The 18,130-nt window shown below is 49.4% G+C and overlaps 2 protein-coding genes across 9 annotated transcripts; one reads left to right on the top strand and one right to left on the bottom strand.

Moving 5' to 3' along the window:
• The first annotated feature begins 768 nt into the window (after window positions 1–768).
• Window positions 769–6,969, top strand: LOC106861184 (E3 ubiquitin-protein ligase RNF113A). Its single transcript, XM_088179601.1, has 10 exons — window positions 769–902; window positions 1,249–1,325; window positions 1,438–1,542; window positions 2,496–2,603; window positions 2,879–2,988; window positions 3,175–3,281; window positions 3,757–3,846; window positions 4,451–4,544; window positions 5,346–5,452; window positions 5,826–6,969. The coding sequence occupies exons 1-10, from the start codon at window positions 803–805 to the stop codon at window positions 5,900–5,902; spliced, it is 975 nt and encodes a 324-aa protein (XP_088035727.1). The 5' UTR covers window positions 769–802; the 3' UTR covers window positions 5,903–6,969.
• On the bottom strand, window positions 6,726–17,698 carry STRADA (STE20 related adaptor alpha). Of its 8 annotated transcripts, none has more exons than XM_088179595.1 (13): window positions 17,572–17,672; window positions 17,112–17,191; window positions 15,807–15,864; window positions 14,858–14,886; window positions 11,716–11,818; window positions 11,147–11,268; window positions 10,922–11,030; window positions 10,684–10,807; window positions 10,053–10,224; window positions 9,369–9,473; window positions 8,979–9,220; window positions 8,250–8,292; window positions 6,726–8,151 (listed from the first exon to the last, which is right to left on the bottom strand). In XM_088179595.1, the coding sequence occupies exons 2-13, from the start codon at window positions 17,145–17,147 to the stop codon at window positions 7,999–8,001; spliced, it is 1,296 nt and encodes a 431-aa protein (XP_088035721.1). In that variant the 5' UTR covers window positions 17,148–17,191; window positions 17,572–17,672; the 3' UTR covers window positions 6,726–7,998. The 8 variants fall into 8 exon arrangements, with proteins under 8 accessions (XP_088035721.1, XP_088035723.1, XP_088035722.1 ...); XM_088179597.1 differs by having other exon boundaries at window positions 17,136–17,191; window positions 17,572–17,670; XM_088179596.1 differs by lacking the exon at window positions 17,572–17,672 and adding an exon at window positions 17,401–17,480 and having other exon boundaries at window positions 17,136–17,191.
• Window positions 17,699–18,130: the final 432 nt, after the last annotated feature.

The following is an 18,130-nucleotide window of genomic DNA, read 5'->3' on the forward strand; positions in this document are numbered from 1 at the left end:
TGAGGCAGAGACGGGACAGTCACACACAGAGACCAGAGGGCAGAGCTGGGCTCCAGCAGGGCAGGGGGACAGGAACATCCAGCAGCAGGAACGAGGGAAGTGATCGAGCACAGCACCCACAACAATCGCTGCTTATCATGGTGAAAACCTTACAGATCTGGGAAATTGCCGGTGTTCAGAAAGGCCTCTCCATCCTCCCAGCTGGTACCAATCCTATTGCTCAGAATCAGCTTGTTTGTTAGCTTATTAATTATCCCATTCGCTAGACTTTTGGCAATAGGACTGTTAATCACCGGGCAGGCTTTCCTCTCAGGGTGGAACCTCACTGTCCCTTGTGCCTGGGCTCACACACGGACACACGTGTGCACACACATGCACACTCATACATGCACACACACACACGTACATGCATACACACATATGTACACATATGTACACATATGTACACACGTGCACACACACACGTGCCCTAGTGGCCAATGCCACGGCTCCCGTCTGTGCCCACCGGGGCCGGGGATCGCGGGAACGCAGCGGCGTCCCCGTTGCCTTGGAAACCCGCCGGGACACGGAGGGGAAACGGCGAAACGGCCCCGTTGGCGGGCTGGGGGGCGCGGGAAGGAGCAGGGAGGGAGCGGAGTCGAGGATGAGGCACCGGGGATGGGAAATGGGGGTCGGGCACGGCACAGCCCCGGGGACCCCCGGCCCCGCCCGGGGCGCTGAGCCCTCCGTGCCAGCAGGGGGCGCTGCCCGCGCGGCCGCTCCGGCGCCGCTCTGCCCGGCGCCGCGGCATCGGCGGCACACGATGGCGGAGGAGAGCGGCGTCTGCAGCTTTGTGTTCAAGAAGCGGGTCCGAGCCGCGGGCAGCGGCCGGCGGAAACGGCCCGGCAGCGACCAGGAGCGGGGTGAGGGCTGGGGGGACCCGGGCGGAGCCGAGCTGGGGCGGTGAGGAGGGCAGGGAGGGCCGGGTGCCGCTCCCAGCGCTGCCCACAGCGGGGCTCGGCTGCGCTCCCAGCCCGGGTGCGTGCGGCGGAGGGCGTGAAGGAGCTGCAGCTGTGTCAGAGCGGATCTAGGCTGGATATTAGGAGAAGGTTCTTGCCCTGGACACTGAACAGGCTCCCAGGGGGTGGCCGCGGCCCCAAGGCTGGCCGAGCTGCAGGAGCCTTAGGGCAGCGCTCCCAGGGTGGGATTGTTGGGTGTCCCGCGGGCCTCAGGCCGGGGCCGTGCCCCTCACGCCGGCTTTCCCCGCAGAGAGCAGCGGGGAGGAGGGCAGCACCGTGGTGCGGAAGGAGCGGCGGCGGGACGCCCCCAACCCCATGATCCAGAAGGTAAGGGAGCTCCGAGGGAGCGCCTGCCCCGGCCGGGGGTCTGCGGTGCCTGCCGGGCTCAGCCCGGACAGTGCTGGAGCCTTCGCTCCCCCATCCCTGCTGTCCCCCCCAGACCAGGCGCTGCACGAGGGACAGGCCGGAGTACGCGCCGAGCAGCAGCGAGGATGAGGATCCTGCCAAGGAGATCGGCGTCACCTACAAATCCACCAGGTCGGCGGTAAGGACGGGCAGCAGGGGCTCGGATGTCAGCTCAGGTGGGGCTGAAGATCCCGCTCCTCACAGACAGAATCTGCCACTCTAAACATGGGATCGGACGTTCTTTCTTATTAATGCACCTCCCTGTCCCCTCTTAATAGCCAAGCACCTTGTGCCGCATTTATTCTGATAGTCCCTCCCTTCATGGGAGGCCATCAGAGGTTGGCCTTTCCCTCTTAGAGGTGGGAGTTAAAACTCCAGGATGCCACTGGACTTACCCAACACTGCACAGATTTTTCAGGAGAGGGAGCAGTTGGATCAGGTTTGCTCAGCTGTTGTGTTTGTGTTTTCAGTGTTCGACCATCTTTGGGTGCTCCCAAGGGCGGCAGCGTTTGCTCTGCCCAACCTTCTGGAGAGAGCAGGGAAGGATGGGAGGAGGTGGCAGCTTTGGGACTCCACAAGCTTTTGGCACCTAAGTTGGATTTGTATTTAATTGAGGCTGGCTGTAATTATTCTCTGGTTTCTCTGCAGCTGTTCTCCAAGATGTGATAAAAGCTAGGAATAGATATCTGTTCAGTCCATTAAAGAGGACTCTAAACCAGATCACTGTGTTGAAACTGAATTTTGGCCACCCCCAGCTGGGTCAGAAGCTCAGTAACATCCTGTGTGTGGGCAGGAGTGATTGAAGTGTTGGACATGGGTGAACTGAGTGAGGCTTGAGCTGGGGCTGAGTGTGAAGGAGTAAAATAAGTATTCCCTGACTGCAGGCTAAAATTTGGGAGCCATGGGGAATTAGCACTCTGGCCTCTGCACACACTAGGCTGGAGTCTGTGGTGAGTTCTCCCTGCAAATGCCAAAAGATAAAGCAGGTGTGTCCAGTTCTTGTTCTGTGACAGTCCTTCAGGTAGCCAATGAACTCTCTGTCTTGTCCAGGTATTCCCTCCACTCTTGCCACAAGTTTTCCTTGCTTTTCAGAAACCTGTTGGCCCAGAAGACATGGGAGCCACAGCAGTGTATGAACTGGACACGGAGAAGGAGAAGGATGCCCAGGCCATCTTTGAGCGCAGCCAGAAAATCCAGGAGGTGAGTGAGCCTTGCTCCTTAGGAACTCGTGCTCTGCAGCAGGAGAGCCTGTGCTTTACTCATCCCCCTCTGCACACCAAGAAGAGTTAGAGTCTTCCCTAAAAGTTCGAGAAGCCGGGAGTGTAACCCCTGCAAATAGGGGAGCTCTGTTGCTTTACTGGCATCTCGGTGTTAAAGAAGGCAGGGTGGGAAGGAAGACTGGTGTCAGAGTGGTGGCAGTTAATCCATGTCATGAAGCTCTCCGGATCCTTAATCATATCTCCTTCCTTTCCTAGGAGCTGAGAGGAAAGGAAGATGATAAAATTTACCGTGGTATTAACAACTACCAGAAGTATGTGAAGCCCAAGGACACATCGATGGGAAATGCCTCTTCAGGAATGGTCAGGTGGGTTGGGATGAGCCTCGGGGCTCTGCGACCCCAGAGGAGCTCAGGCACCATTCCCAAGGCAGCGTTTGGGGCTGGAACTCTGCTGCCACTGCCGGTTTCTGCCTGACCAGTGTGGTGTCTGGTTCTGGCCAGCGGTTCCTGGGCCACTCTGCAGCCGGGCTGAGCCCTCTGCCCCTCTTTCAGGAAAGGCCCCATCCGTGCTCCGGAGCACCTGCGGGCCACGGTGCGCTGGGACTACCAGCCCGACATCTGCAAGGACTACAAAGAGACCGGCTTCTGCGGCTTCGGGGGTGAGTGCCTCCTGTCTGCAGCTCAGCACCAGCTGTGCAGAGGGATCCCTCCCAGCTGTGACCCCATTTTGGGGTGCTGAGGCTGTCACAGACCCTTCTGTGCACAGCTGATTATGGAAAGTTGTTATTCGTGCTGGCCCTTCTGAAAGCCCAGGGCCTCTCACTAGTGGTTATGGGAGCCCTGGGATGTGACCCACATTCTTACAGGTATTGTGTCCACTGAGACCATGTGAGGGATGGGTTTGCTGTTCCTTGTCCCACTTCCCATGTACATACCTGCTGGAACTGTCCCTGTGGCACAGAGAGGATGATCCTCACAGCCTGTGAGCACTGAGGGATCCTGTTCCAGGAGCTTAGTGCTGCCCTGGAGAAGGAGCAGTCAGATTTCTCCTGCTGGCTCAGCCCTGGAATGAGGTGTCCTGTAACGCTCAGCCCTTGCAGCCTGTCTTATTTCCTCTTCCTTTGTGCTGCTCAGACAGCTGCAAGTTCCTGCACGACCGCTCGGACTACAAGCACGGCTGGCAGATCGAACGGGAGCTGGACGAGGGCCGCTACGGCGTCAACGGTACGGCCCCGCTGCACTCACACCGCCCGGAGCTGGGCGGCTCCTGCTGCACGAAGGCCTCAGGCCAGCAGCCAGGGGCAGTGCTGCTGCTCTCAGCCAGCCCCTGGCTCTCTCTGAAGGAGAGAGCACTGCTGTGTGGTGCTGGGGACATGGGGACATCTGTCCCCAGATGCCCACGAGGTGGGATGCCTTTGTCACTCCATACCTGTGGCCCAAGGCTCGTGAACACTGCTGTGCAAATGGAGGCTGTTCTCTGCTCTGTGGAGCCAGAGTTTGGTGGCAGCTGGTTTGGAAGAAAGTCTGAAAAACAGGAGGGGGCTGGAGGATGTTTCTCTTTATAGCAGTGAGTGGGTGAAGTAGAAAAGAATTTTCTCCTGAGATGAGCAACAGGCCTGCTGTCTCATTAGCCCTAATTATAGCACAGTCCCACACGTGTTACTGACAGCAATAGCCAGATGCCAGAGCTCCACTGTTTTTTTCCAGCAGAGATTGAATCCCACCTGCTGTACTCTTCCCTTATTTATTATTTTATTTCAAGTGCCCCACACTTGGGCTGGGCTGGCCTCTCCTCTCACTCCACTCTGGGTCACTTTGTCTTGTGCAGATGACGAAAACTACGAGGTGAGCAGTGATGAGGAGGACATGCCTTTCAAATGCTTCATCTGCAGAGGTTCCTTCAAGAACCCCGTGGTCACCAAGTAAGTGGCATGAGGAGCCACACGTGTGCTGTGGATCCAGCTCACAAATCATTCATTCACTATTGAGGCAAAAACAAACCCAGCCCACAGGGTGTGGGTGGAACCTGCTTCCCTGGATTTCAGGTGGGTGGGGGAATCCTGTGAGAGCCAGGGAGTCTTAAAGCTGCATCTGAAGCATCCCCATGGAAGGGATCTCAAGCACTTATTCAAGCACTTTTTAGATTTGCACAATTGCTGCCTCATTACCTCCCCTTTAATCCTGAGATTTGGTTTTCATGCCATCATTCCTCCTGGACACTGAATGGCAGCTGCAGTGCCTGAGCACAGAAATGTGAACATGGGGAAGCCAGGAGCTTGGTAAGGATGAGGTGGAGGCTGAGGACAGCCCTTTCTCGCTGAATGCTGTCCTGCTGGTACCTGTGTCTGGAAGAGCTCACTGGTGGCTCTGTGCTGTCGCTGCACATCAGTGAAGCAATGCTGAAACACCTTCCATGGGAACAGGGGTGCAGAGGAAGCTGTGCCTGCAGCTCATTGTGCCTGCAGCTCATTGTGCCTCCCCTGGGGATCATGGAGAGTTGCCAGGCAGTGGAAGGGGCTGCCCAGGGAGCTGTAGAGTCCCCAGCACTGGAGGTGTCCGAGGAACAGCGGGATGTGGAACGCAGTGCTCGGTCAAAGGCTGGACTCGATGGTGGAGGTCGTTTCCAGCCTTGATGTTCCTGTGACCAGCAGTGAGTGGTTCCTGGCTCCAGGACACAGTGCTGGTGTCTGGGGACCTGCAGTCACCTGTGTGTGTCCATACAGGTGTCGGCACTACTTCTGTGAGAGCTGTGCCCTGCAGCACTACCGCAAATCCCAGCGCTGCTACGTGTGTGACAAGCAAACCAACGGGGTCTTCAACCCTGCCAAAGGTAACGGGAGAGGGAGGCCCTTCCTGGGGGAGAGGGGCTCCTGGGGCAGCACCTGAGCAGCTAAGGCACCAGGAGCTTCTGGTGTTGGGCAGCAGAGCTCAGTTAGTGTCAGGAAATATTAAATCATGGATGCAACATGAGCATCTGTGCTTGCCCAGGTGGGGAACCTGGGGAGGGACTGGAGAGGAAAGGGGATTGTGCCACAGGAGCAGAGGCAGCAGCTTGTGTGGTCAGTAATGCACTGAGGGAATGACTCCAGCAGCTCCTGCCTGGACTCCAAACAGGGGTGACTCCAAGCTGAGCCTCTGTAGGAAAGGGATTTTTGGTCCTGGGTGTTCACAGGAGCCTCATCGTGCCTGTTCCTGTTTTTCAGAGCTCATGGCAAAATTGGAAAAACACAAAGGGGAGGAAGAAGAGCAACAGTCAGAGCACGAAGAGGATCCACAGTAGCAGAACACGTTTTGTACATAAGTGAATAAAGTTTTTATAGGAGAAAAAAAAAGCTCGCAGCTGTAGCCAGCGGTTGTCTCTCCAACCAGCAGCTACTGAACCACGTCCACCTGTGCTGGACTCAGTCTGTGCTGCCCTGGGAGGGCACAAGGCAGGACAGGTAAGACTCGAGGGCTGAGTGAGCCATCTGCTGCCCCCAGAACCCCTGAGTGCAGCTGGGCAAGGAGGCTGAATGTTCAGTTACTTCCTAATTGCTGCTTCTGACCATGGTGCTGCTGTTTCACTCCTGACTGTGCACAGATCCTGCTGCTGTGTAAGCATGCAACAAAAAAAAAATTTAAAAAGTTTAAAAATATATAAACTCTAATCTTTGAGCATGGAGCAAGCTGCAGGCATGCAGTTCATCCTTCACCCCAAAAATGCTAATTCATGGGAAAGCAGGCTAGAGCACTGCAGTCACTGGACATTTATTCCCTCCTATGTTGGTTCCTAGAACTCAGTGGGCTACACACCTCTTCAATCAGCCAGGAAATTACTATCTTCTTACTAACAGTAAGATTAAATCAGGAGCCAAACCTGATCCTAGGGAGGAAGTAGAACTGGGCCTGGCCTTAACAAACAGACTGGGAGGATTTTACTGAACCTTTCAGAAGAGAGCAAGTGCAGGTGTTTGCAGCTTGTTGCTTTAGTTGAAGTATGTTTCTGAAGCATGAAGGCAGCTGCCATAAGCTGGTGAGCTGTATGAAACTAAGGAGGTAAAAGCAAGCATGCACAGTCTGTCTCCCTCTGTGATTCATTCCATCATCCTGCACAAACAGCAGACTTAAAAAACAACTTCAGAAATATTTTATTTCTTTTGGAAAAAAACTAGAGTAACAAACTTTGTCTGGGTTCAAGTACAGTTTATAAACACAAGAAGGACCTGTTGCCAGCAGCACTACTCCCATCAACTGCACCTACACAAGGATTCTCAGTGCTTCAGTAAAGAGCAGATGACCTCCAGCACCCATGGTCCTTGGAACAAAAGTCGAACTAAAAGCCATAAATACACCTCCAAAAAAAACAAACCACCAGGGAATGGGGGAGAGCTGCCACAGCAGCAGGGCAGAGTCACACAGCCATGAATCACAGGGAGCCACGTGAGCAGCTTCTACCTGTCAGTCACTGAGGGAAGGCAGAACAGCAAAGGTAATGGAAAGGTTAAAGTTCAATTCTGTACAGGAGTTGTGAGCAAGAGGATCAGCATGAAAATCAATTTACTTTTCCTCTGTGCCAGGGTAAGTCACTGAGAACAGGCAGGTAAGAGTGTTTGGTGCTGTGAAACCAGCCCAGCTCACATGAAGTTCAACTGGAAGGGGATAAAAAAGCTGGTATATTGTCCAGGCATCCACACTGCTCTGGTGACCCAGGAAGCTGGAAGGGCCTGTCTGACCTGGAGTTCAGAGTGCTTAGCATTGAGTGAGAAGTCTTCAAAAGCCCTCTCCAGACTGGAAGAATCCAGTGCTGCAAAGGAATGCCCAGTGCAGCAGAAGTGCCTGGAACGGCATCAGCTTGTCTTTGATCTCCCATTTTTCACCACAAAAGCAGTAACTAAGAATATAATCCCTTTTTTCCCCATTAAAACTTGCCCTGTGACAACACTGTTAGAGGAACATGACTAGTTCTAAGAGAATGCCCAAAACTAAAAGCTGCCCACCTCCCCTCAACTCTAAGGCACCCTTAAAAGAGAAAGAACCAAAGAGGGCAGGGACATGCAGCCTCAGCTGTGAGGAAGCCAGTGATTTTTAGAAACACATAAACAGAGATAATAACTAAACAGACTCACTCAACCCCCTCGAGTGCTTTCCCACTGCTCAGCTGGAAGAATGGGGGCTCCAGGCACTTCACCTCCTGGAATACTTCACAGCTCCTTGGGTTGATCCTTTTCCAGCTCAGGTCTGTCCATTTGTATCCAGGCTACTTCTTAAGTAAACAAGCAGTTGAAGTTCCTTCCCAAGCACCTGTAAACTCTTCTGTGTATAACATTCATCAGCTTTTATGAACAGGACCAATAAATTACAATGTCCAGAAAGCTCCTCAGTGTAGTCCCTACTTTTCTAGAATTCCCAGTCATCCACATCCAGCTGCTCCAGATTTGATACCAACCCAAAAATGCCGCTGGGATCCTGGGGCAGTGTCCCTTCCAAATTGGTGATGGGGGTGACAGGGCGCAGGAGTTCAGGGAGTGCTTCGGACGCGCGGCGCTTGATCTGCACGGCAAGGCCAGAGTGAGCAGAAAATTCAACACTCCCACCCTCACAGCAACACAAAGCACTGTGCTTTACCTGTAGATAAATTAGTTCCTTACCTGTTTAAAAAAGGGGTGACTGAGCAGAGTGCCTGCACTTGGCCTGTGGAAGGGAGGTAGAATGAGGGGAGGACACAAGAAAATGAGTCAGTGCTTGAAGTCAGGTAGAGGGAATAAGAAAAGACCAAGGTCCTTCCTTGGTGGCCCCGTCCACTTCTCAGCTCTTGGGTATCTCCCTTTTTTCAGCACTAGCAGTGCTTATTAGGCATTTACAATCGCATTTTATGCAAGGAGTTCAACCTCCTTCTTCTAACCTTTAAGTTACATTCTTGCACCCCCTACATCTGGCCAAGGACAGTGCCTGAGCAGTGGGGCACCCCTGAAGTGTCTGTCATGGCTACAGATTGCCCTCACTAAAAAGAAAAATACAGCTTTGATCACTTCCCCTCATTGCTCTCTGCTGCTGAGGAGCAGCCATTTGCAGTGATGGGACCTGGGTATACACAGTCTCACGGGGGCCAGAAACACAAGTTGTTTATTTTCTTCATGTGCAGCACCACTCATCCCCCAAGGAAGGTGAAGGAATTCCTCAGGCTCTCATATAGGAGGTGCTCAAAGTGTTAATGCTGCTCGTTCTACACACTTGGGCTGCTCTCCCCAACAGAGGGGGCACATCCTCACTGCACCACACTTTCGGAAAGAAAACCACAATCAATTCCTGCTAACTCCCATGGTTAACCCAGCCCTAGAACAGCACAGGTGGGGGGAGCAGCTGTCAGCTGGCTGTACCTGAAATCGGGGTTCCTCTGCAGGCACTGCTCCACGAAGTTGTGGAAGTAGGAGGAGAAGGTGCGCAGGTAGGGGTGCAGGGCCGGCTCGCCGTTGGCGGCGCGCGCGTTGCTCGTGGCCGTGCTCTCCCCCATGCCGTAGTTGGCGCTGGAGCGGGACGTCCTCATGGTCAGCTCGTCAGCAGGGATTGTGGTGGTGTCCAGCAGGCAGGGAACAGTCCCGTTCAGCTTTTCCAAGAGCATCTGGAGGAGCAGGGGCACAAGCAACATGGCACACAGTTAAGGTTCCCCATTCGTGCAGGCGAGACACCCCTCTGTGTTCACACCCCAGAGCAGGACAGCACTTCCAGGTGCCAGGATGAAGGACAAGAAAGGAGCCTGCAAACCTCACCTGAGTGGAAGGCATGTCTTTAAATGGGACATGTCCATTTGCCAGCTCACAGGCCGTTATCCCCACGCTGTAAATGTCGGACTTTGCATCGTAACCCTGCAGATTCTACATGAAAAGGAAAAGAAAAATCAGCTTCGGGGACTTGGATGTGATTGAGTGGGCAATACCCATGATTCAATTGCAAATCAACAAACCCAGATGGAACAGGAACAGCACAAGCCACAGATAGACTGATTTATTGTGGTGAGGGTTTTGGTTTGTTAAAACACACAGTTAAGGGCAACATGTATGTAACTGAAAGCAGCCAGCCCGTAGGGATGGCATCTGCCCTGGGTAACTTGCATCTAATATAACACTTTGTTAATGAGACAACCTGTAGAGGTGCCTACAATTAATACTGAGTCAAACTAGATCAAATTCTACCCACTTGCCCTGCATCCACCCCAAATCTGTTTCCTTTAGCCTCTTCCCTTCTTTTTGCTTGCATTCACATACCCTTCTCCTTGCTAGGGGTCACTGGGTTTAAGATAAAAAAGATAAAAGGACTAGAGCTCACCACAAGAAAGCAACTCTGCAGGTTCTCTCATATCTCCCACCCTACACCCCTTCAACTTGCCTTAGGAGTTCACAGAATCATACAGATACAACACATGACTAAACACAAGCAGTTTCTTTTAAACGTACCTGCTGCAAAACCTCAGGGCTGAGCCAAGGCAGCACTTTGATGCTGTATTTGGGGAAGTCATGAACAACTTTGAGTCTCTGCCCATGGTTGATCATGCTCAGGTTACTGCGCAGGCCAGACAGGTACACCTTCCCATCCACAGAGATCAGGATATGGCTGGCTTTAACACTCCTGGGGAAAAGGGAAAACACTCAGCTTCCCTGGCCTTTACCAAACACCTCATGCACAGGACAATACCTGATCAGCGTCCTACCAGGAGGCTGACACTCCTAACATCTTTGGATGCTGGGGAAAATCAATTAACAAGATTCTACTCATCTCCTTTGCAAGGAGATGATTTGCATTCCCAAAGAATGTTTCTGTGGCGAGGAGAAATGCAGGATTAAATGTCATGGACTGTGATTTTAGATACAAAGTGGTCTTTGGGATAAGTTTGCTCCACAATGACACTTTCATGCAGCTTAGTAAGATCGGTGATGTCACTTCCCATGAGTATCAAACTGATTTGTTCTAACAGCAAACACAAAACTTAATGTGTTCTGTGTCTCCTGATTCACCCTCTGCTCTACTCCGAGTACTATTACCAAGAACTTCCACCAGAAGGAAAATGACCAATGTATTTTTCAATACCTATGTACATAGCCCATATGGTGGATGTAGTCAAGTGCTTTCAAGACACCTTGAAGAATGTAAGCAATGGCCAGTTCAGTCATCCCATCTGTAAAATGGGTACAGATTAAATCTTTTGCAGAACCTAGAAAGAAACAAAACATCACCTGTCAGAAGAAAAGCTCCAAGGACACTTCAGCTCTTCAATTTCATTTCACAGAACATGAGAGTCAGAAAAAGGTACCCCCTCTCCACTCACCATAGGCCATGAAAGAAGTCACTACCCACAGCTCATTGTCAGCTATGAAAGTTGCTTTGTATGGCACAATGTTAGGGTGGTTGAAGAGCTTGGAAACATGAAGTTCCCCCTAAAATAAAAGGTGTTTTGATTAAATTTAGTAAATGCAGAAACGTGACTGCAGTATTGATGGGCACTGCTCTTGCTGTCCGTCCTCTCCTGAGCTTGCATGGTGAGTGGTGTTACCTGCAAGAATGTGACCATTTCATTTGTGCAGGCCTCCAAGTTCACTCTTCTGACTGTGACATACTCTCCTGTGGGTTTATACTTGGCCAGGTTCACAACCATCAAGTCTTCAAAGCCTCTGCCTGAAAGAGAAAGCACTGAAGCTTCAGCAATGCTTTTGGAAGCACTGAGAGGAACTCCTCCAGCCCCTTTCCCTTCAATAACCTTTACCCTCACTCACTCAAACTACTTTTGGCCTTGTAAAAGAGTAATTGTTCCATCAGATACCACCTTCCTTAGCACTGAGAGAAATCCTCCTAGCCAGAATTATCCTGCCCTTCAAATGCAGGTTCGAGGCAGAAACAGTGATTAGACTGTACTGCACCCCCAGCATCATCGACCCACCACGTGCCCCTCTCAGGTGAAAACTTTTAGGACTGGCACCTCATTTTTTATTCAAATTCTTTTAAAATCAAAGATGCAGATATCCAATACCAAAATTAAGCAATCAATCAAGTAAAGGACAACAATTCTGCAGAAGTTATTTTCTTTACAAAGCAGACTCTGATCCTCAAGCCCTCCAGAATTACCTATGATAGTGAGTAACTCATAGCAGCTGCTGTCTGGCACGAAGTTGCTCATGGTGTCCCTTTTAGGGGAAGAAGCTATCGACTCGGAGCTCGCCTCATTTGTCTGAGGAAAAAAATGAAGTCAGGTCAAAGGAAAGAAAGTTCACCTGCTGGAAAAGTCATCTGCACCTCATCATACACTTCAAAATAACAGAAATACAGAAGAGTATTTAATTGCTGTCAAAATACTTTTAAACAGTGATTTATCAATTGAAATTCAGGAGATGCCTCATTTCAGAAGGTCCAGACATCTGTGTTACAAAACATGTAACAAGTAGATGTTAATCACTGTAAGCGAGAATTTATTCAGGAATATTTGGATAAAGCCAATTATTATTCCCCTGGACAGCCTAAACTCTGCTTTCCAGTAACTGCCTTTCTGTTAGAATTACAAACTTGTGTGCCACCATCCTGTAGCCTGAGCCAGAGGGAAGCTGTTCCCAGCCCTCCTGTGCACTGTAACCCTTGTGTTCCTGCTGCAGCTCCTGGCTCTCAGCTGCTCACCTGGGGTAAGCCCAGCAAGCTGAAGCTGCTCAGCTGAATGGTACAAGTGATGGAGAAAATCAGACACACATGAAAAGAGAAGCTCCAAATGAAAGCAAAAACTGCAAAAAAAAATGCTTCTAAAAAAAAAGTGGGGGGAAGCAGCATTCCCAAGCCTGTCAGCTTTCCCTCACTCCATCTGACATAAAGCTTTCTGCCTTATTTACATACACTGAAATCTTCCCCTGCAGGATTTTGCAGATGATAAACTTCAATGCTCTTGCAAGTTCTTTTATATCTTCCAACTCCTTCAAATGTCCAAAGTCACAAGGAGAGCATCCTAACAGGGATTAAAATTTATTTTGAATCTAAAACCGTCTTTAGTTATCTCCAATTTCCAGCACATTAACTCCTCCTGGCATTTGGAACACCAGCTCAATTTTTCCACCTCATTCTTCATCAACTGCAAATGCCCTTTATCAGACCTTTCTCGTGGTACATGAAGCAGAAAAGGTTTGTGCCTTTTCCTACCATGACAGCAGACTCCTTTTTTTATTTCCATCACTGAAAGATGGGAACAACACAGTGACAGCTGAAAAACAAGGAACTTGCTGTTCTACCCTCAGCCCAGGGTAAATGCAGTGCAAAGAGCACAGACAGGGGTTTACTGTAAATTACCTCTGGCTGTCTAAGTGTACTTTGGGAGTAAATTAGAGCCACACTTCCCAAGTTCCAACTTTTTAACTGGCTTTGAACAGCACACTGCCTACCTTGAAAATAGCTGCATTTTCCATTAAGGGAAAAGGCAAAAATTAAGATTTATGTTATAATTTCAGCTCAAACAACTCAGTCCCATTTCAGCATAGCTCAAACCCCTGGGAGCAGCATTCCCAGATCTCTTCTTTTAGTGAACACTACAGTGCTGTTTCTTGGCTCAGAAGAGGCAGCAACTTTCCACTCGGGATTTCAAACTCCTGCTACAGAGGCCTGTCCATCCTGATCTCAGCTGTATCACTCATTTCTTCTTTCAGCAGTTGCCACAGTCCTGCCACACAGGCAGACTGAAACCTCTGAAGCAGACAGGCAGCACCAAGGAGATGGAAGCAGTCATGGAGCAGTGGCAGCTGGTGAGACACTGAGCAACATGTAAGTGGTTTGCTTTGTTAAAGTCCACTCCAGGGAGAGCACAAGCCAACAAAACAGATGCAAAGAATTAAATACATTTAATCGTATTAATGGTGTAGGCTGTGCAGTAATGGAAAAATGCTGTGAATTCCCTAATGAAAAGTCTTCCAGTATGAGATCTTCACTCACCCCTCCTCATGTGACCAATAACAGAGTTAATGCAAAAGGAGCTCGACCAGAAATTTATCAACATCATACAACAGCTTAAAAAAAGAAAGTTAAACTGAAATGTCATTTATGAGATACTGCAAAAAAGCTCCTCAGGGGTTTCACACAGGATAATTTTTGGTGTATGGTCAAAAGCAGCTGCAAAATGAAGTCCCATATGACCATGTTTATGGCATGACATTCATTTAGAGCTGGCTTTTGGCTTGGGAGTCAAGTTTAATTTGGAGAGAGATTTAAAGGAAATTCATCTTTGAAAGGCAACTGGTATAAATGCCATAACACAATCAGTTATGTGATGCTTGCAGGGATCTGCATTTGCCAAATGACATTCACTGAGTTAAGAAGAGGGCAGATCAGTTTTGTTCTGCTGCCTTCCCCTCCACCTCCTCACTCCCTCTCTCATTTTAGCATAAGAAGAAAAATTTTCCTCCCACCCCTCTCCTCAAATTATGTACTTTTCTCTACAGCCCTGGTGAAAAAAAAAACCCAGGCTTTTATTTATTTTTAGATGTAAAAAGATCAAAATGAGAATCAGCGTGTCTAAACCCCAAGAAAAACCTTGGAAAAAAACAAAACAGTTGCTTCCAGCCAAGTATGTCTACCACTCAGCAATTTAAAAAAAGGTGTGAATTTACTCAATTCTGTACAAAACATTCCAAATACATCTCCTATTTTGAGCTTTGTTTGTGCCAGTAAATTACAGACACTGACACAAAAATCAATTATAAGCAGCTTGAACTGACACAATGCCTATGATTTTATGGTCAAATCACACTTAATTTGTGTTTGTAATTAGCTTAAACTAGAGCAACACCTGCACACCTGTGGTGTGGGGAGGTGGGGAATAATTTGGATTCTCTACTGTAAATTGTGATGTTTTATGTGTTACATGCTCATTGTGAACCAGACACTGAGCAATCAGGGCCTGCAGAACAAATACTTTTCAGAAGTTCCATAAAACTAAACCCTTCCTTCTCTGAAGGATCAGAACTAAATCATCTCAAAAACAGACCCCTGAGGGGCTGGGAGGAGGAGAATGACAAACAAATAGAAATCCAAGAGATTAAGTTTAAATTTTTGGATTATCACAAATGGCTTGAAAACCACACACCAAAATTTCCACTCCAGGGTGAAACCTGTTTCCACACTTGTAGAGGTAAATATAGAGATGAGATATATAACTAAGATAAAAAGAAAAATCAAACTTCCACAAGGAATAATCTCCATGCAATGAACCACAGCACCACAGCCTGCACAAGTCACTTACTTTTCTCCGAGAGTCACCCGGAGGCTGCTCTGGAGTAAAGAAATTAATTGTTCACCATGTTGTGTTCAACAGATACCCATTAAAATATAGTTGGACAGCTAAGCAAATAACACTAGATGACCCTTTTTGACATCAAATATACATGACTTTTGTTTTATACAAAGACATTTAATTTGTACACAAAATAGCACACTGGTCATGCTGCAGTACATGCACAGGATCAAAGAGATTCACACAGTGCTACTGTTTGTATATTTGACAAAAATGTAAGGTGACAATTTTTTTCTACTATAACTAAATATTAACCTTCTGTCATGTCCCTGCTTATTGCAGGAGGGTTGGACTTGGTGATCTTTAAAGGTCCCTTCCAACCCGAACAATTCTGTGATTATAAACACATTCAAAGATGACTCTTAAAAGACAGAAGAAATTATCTAATATTATTCAAAGTAATAAAAATTCCTTTACTCCACCTAGAAGCTCGAAATCTAGACATATTTCCTATGCTCTGTCTATTTTCCATGTCACTGATCAGGAATTCTGCATCCTAGTGGGCAAGCTTTGTTTGTGATGCAGAAGCAGAGCACAAACCCGTCAGCTCCTGCTCCTGAGGAGACATCAACAGTTTCAAAATCCCTTTTAACTCAGAAAATGATAATTAACCTTCCTAAACCCCTAATCCATCTTTTGCATATGAAAAAAATGTAGTTATGCTAAGCAATATGGAACTAATTTATAACTGTTATCAATACGGAAATGACTTCCAAATAACTTGCTAGATCTGGGACACTTCCACCTTAAATTTCTGGGCTTAGTCAGCTTGAATACCTGGATTTACAGTGAGATTCAGCCATCTCTTTTAGTGATAAGATAATCTTTACTACCAAATGACCAAGCTTTACAGGTAAAATAAAACATTTCTATGTCATTAAACAAGAGGAAAACTTACCTCCGAACAGCTCGAACTCTCTTAACCCCTCAACAATGAACTTCTCAGACACCCACCGCTGAAAAAATAAAAATTCTCCACATAGTCAGTTATTCCATCTACAGAAAAGTTTCTTTTCCCCTTCCCCACAAGAAAAAAAAAGCCCCAAACTTCAATGATTCTGCTGTGGTCTGAAACTGATTTGCTGCATGCCCAGTGACATCCTTACTCTGGACATCCTTTTTGTGCCAATGACATGCACCCAGCAGCCACACAGTTATTCTGTGATTATTATTATTATTATTATTATTATTATGCTGTTATTCCCAATCAACATGCACTTGCGATAAAGTTAATACCATTTTAAACCATTCAAACAAGTTTTTATACATGCACATACAGCAAAGATAATCAGCATGCCACAACTCTCTCATACAGCCAAATGAAAGCTGGGTTTTTAGGTGTAATAGGTTTTAAAAAAATGCTTTCACTGTTTACAAAGAGGCGAATTCAAATTCTGGTTATATATCTACTGAATGAATCCAAAATTAGAACGTAAATATCCTAAAGCTGTTGTTCTCTTCCAGAATTCATGTTTGAAATTCACAGCAAGCATTAAGTTGTGCAGAGGATGTTTCTACCATTATCTAATACTGCAGTTCAAATAATATACACATATACACACATAAGATACGACAGAACAGGAAATTTTAAGCTTGCAGAGTGTGGATCATGAGGTTAAATCATCAAGCACAAACACTCCCATGGTAGAATTTGCTACTTAGCAAAATAATTTAATAAACAGCCGATGTTCAGTGCACGGGAAGCCGGTCCTAGAAAGCACCAATGAGTCTTTAGGTGATGATAACTCAAAACTTGTATGTGAGTACACCATTTGAAAGCATTAGAAGTAGTTCTGCTGCAGGAAACTTCTTCATTTAGAAAAGCAGAATCAAACAAAGCTGTTGTGTTTAGCTTTGCAAGCCAAGTGAAGGAAAAAAAACCCCATAAATTGTGACACATGTGAGGAGGCTACTTCTTAAAGAACCACTGAAAATAACCAGCATTATGGCCCTTTCCCTTCCCTGCAAAGCCCATTCCAGCCCCTCTGCACCGCGCCCCAAGGAGACACGCGTGTATGTGCGAGCAAGATCGGCTTCAGTGCAGGGATTTAACCAGCGCTGCTTGCACACCCATGTCCTGTCATCAACCCTGTCATCAATTTTCCTGTGCCCTTATGGTGCTCTCCAGGCCCGGCCGCTCTGCACAAGCGCAAGGCTCGTTCTACCGAGACACGAGGGAATCTGGAAGATCTTCAACACTCACCCTAATGCGCTCGGGTTTACTTACAAGGAAAGACATGGATCCGCCGCTGTGGGACACACTCAGCACAAAGGGCGGGACACCTGCGGGCACAGGGCGCGTCACCTCCTCATCGAGCACCGCCCGTACCCCACAAAGCACCGACACCCCGGACTGCCCCGGGCCCGGCAGTCCCAGGACAGCCCCAGCAGAGCGATAACTCCGGCGAGAACTGCCCGGAGCCCTCCTAAAGCAGCGGCATCCCCGAACACCGTCCCGCGCTGTCCCCGCTCCGTCCCCCCGGTCCCCTCACCCGTGCGGGGCCGTCCCGCGCTGTCCCCGCTCCGCTCCGTCCCCCCGGGCCCCTCACCCGTGCGGGGCCGTCCCGCGCTGTCCCCGCTCCGCTCCGTCCCCCCGGGCCCCTCACCCGTGCGGGGCCGTCCCGCGCTGTCCCCGCTCCGCTCCGTCCCCCCAGGCCCCTCACCCGTGCGGGGCCGTCCCGCGCTGTCCCCGCTCCGCTCCGTCCCCCCGGGCCCGTCACGGACCCCTCAGGCTGCGGCCGCCGCTCACCGGCGGGAGACGCTGCGCGTGACGTCAGCGCGCCGACACGTGATGCGCGGGCGCGCTCGCGTGACGTCACCGGCCGAGCTCCCGCGAGCGGCGGGGAAGGAGCCGGCGCCATGTTGGGTCAATGGCCCCTGGCTTGGTGCTTGGTCAGCAGGACCGGGACAGGGATTGTCCCCCTGGGCCAGGCACTGGTGAGGCCACACCTCAAGTGCTGTGTCCAGTTTTGGTCCCCTCACTTTAAAAAGATACTGAGGAGCTGGAGAGTGTCCAGGGCAGGGAACGGAGCTGGGAAGGGGCTGGAGCTCCAGGAGAGGCTGAGGGAGCTGGGAAGGGGCTCAGCCTGGAGAAAAGGAGGCTCAGGGGGAACTTCTGGCTCTGCACAACTCCCTGACAGGAGGGGACAGCCGGGGCTCTGCTCCAGGGAACAGGGACAGGAGAGGCTCAGGTTGGACATCAGCGGGAATTTCTTCACAGAA

Source organism: Sturnus vulgaris, chromosome 27 (genome assembly GCF_052056855.1).
Source record: "Sturnus vulgaris isolate bStuVul1 chromosome 27, bStuVul1.hap1, whole genome shotgun sequence".
Classification (NCBI taxonomy): Eukaryota; Metazoa; Chordata; class Aves; order Passeriformes; family Sturnidae; genus Sturnus; species Sturnus vulgaris.

Bases quoted from the DNA above. Each gene is read 5' to 3' on its own strand.
- STRADA (XM_088179595.1), bottom strand. From the start codon at position 17,147: ATGTCTTTCCTTGTAAGTAAACCCGAGCGCATTAGG. The intron at 9,474-10,052 runs GTACGTTTAAAA...CTTTTCATGTAG, and splicing joins GCCCTGAGGTTTTGCAGCAG to AATCTGCAGGGTTACGATGC. The intron at 9,221-9,368 runs GTGAGGTTTGCA...CTGCTCCTCCAG, and splicing joins AAGACATGCCTTCCACTCAG to ATGCTCTTGGAAAAGCTGAA.
- LOC106861184 (XM_088179601.1), top strand. From the start codon at position 803: ATGGCGGAGGAGAGCGGCGTCTGCAGCTTTGTGTTCAAGAAGCGGGTC. The intron at 903-1,248 runs GTGAGGGCTGGG...CTTTCCCCGCAG, and splicing joins CGGCAGCGACCAGGAGCGGG to AGAGCAGCGGGGAGGAGGGC. The intron at 1,543-2,495 runs GTAAGGACGGGC...CTTGCTTTTCAG, and splicing joins ACAAATCCACCAGGTCGGCG to AAACCTGTTGGCCCAGAAGA.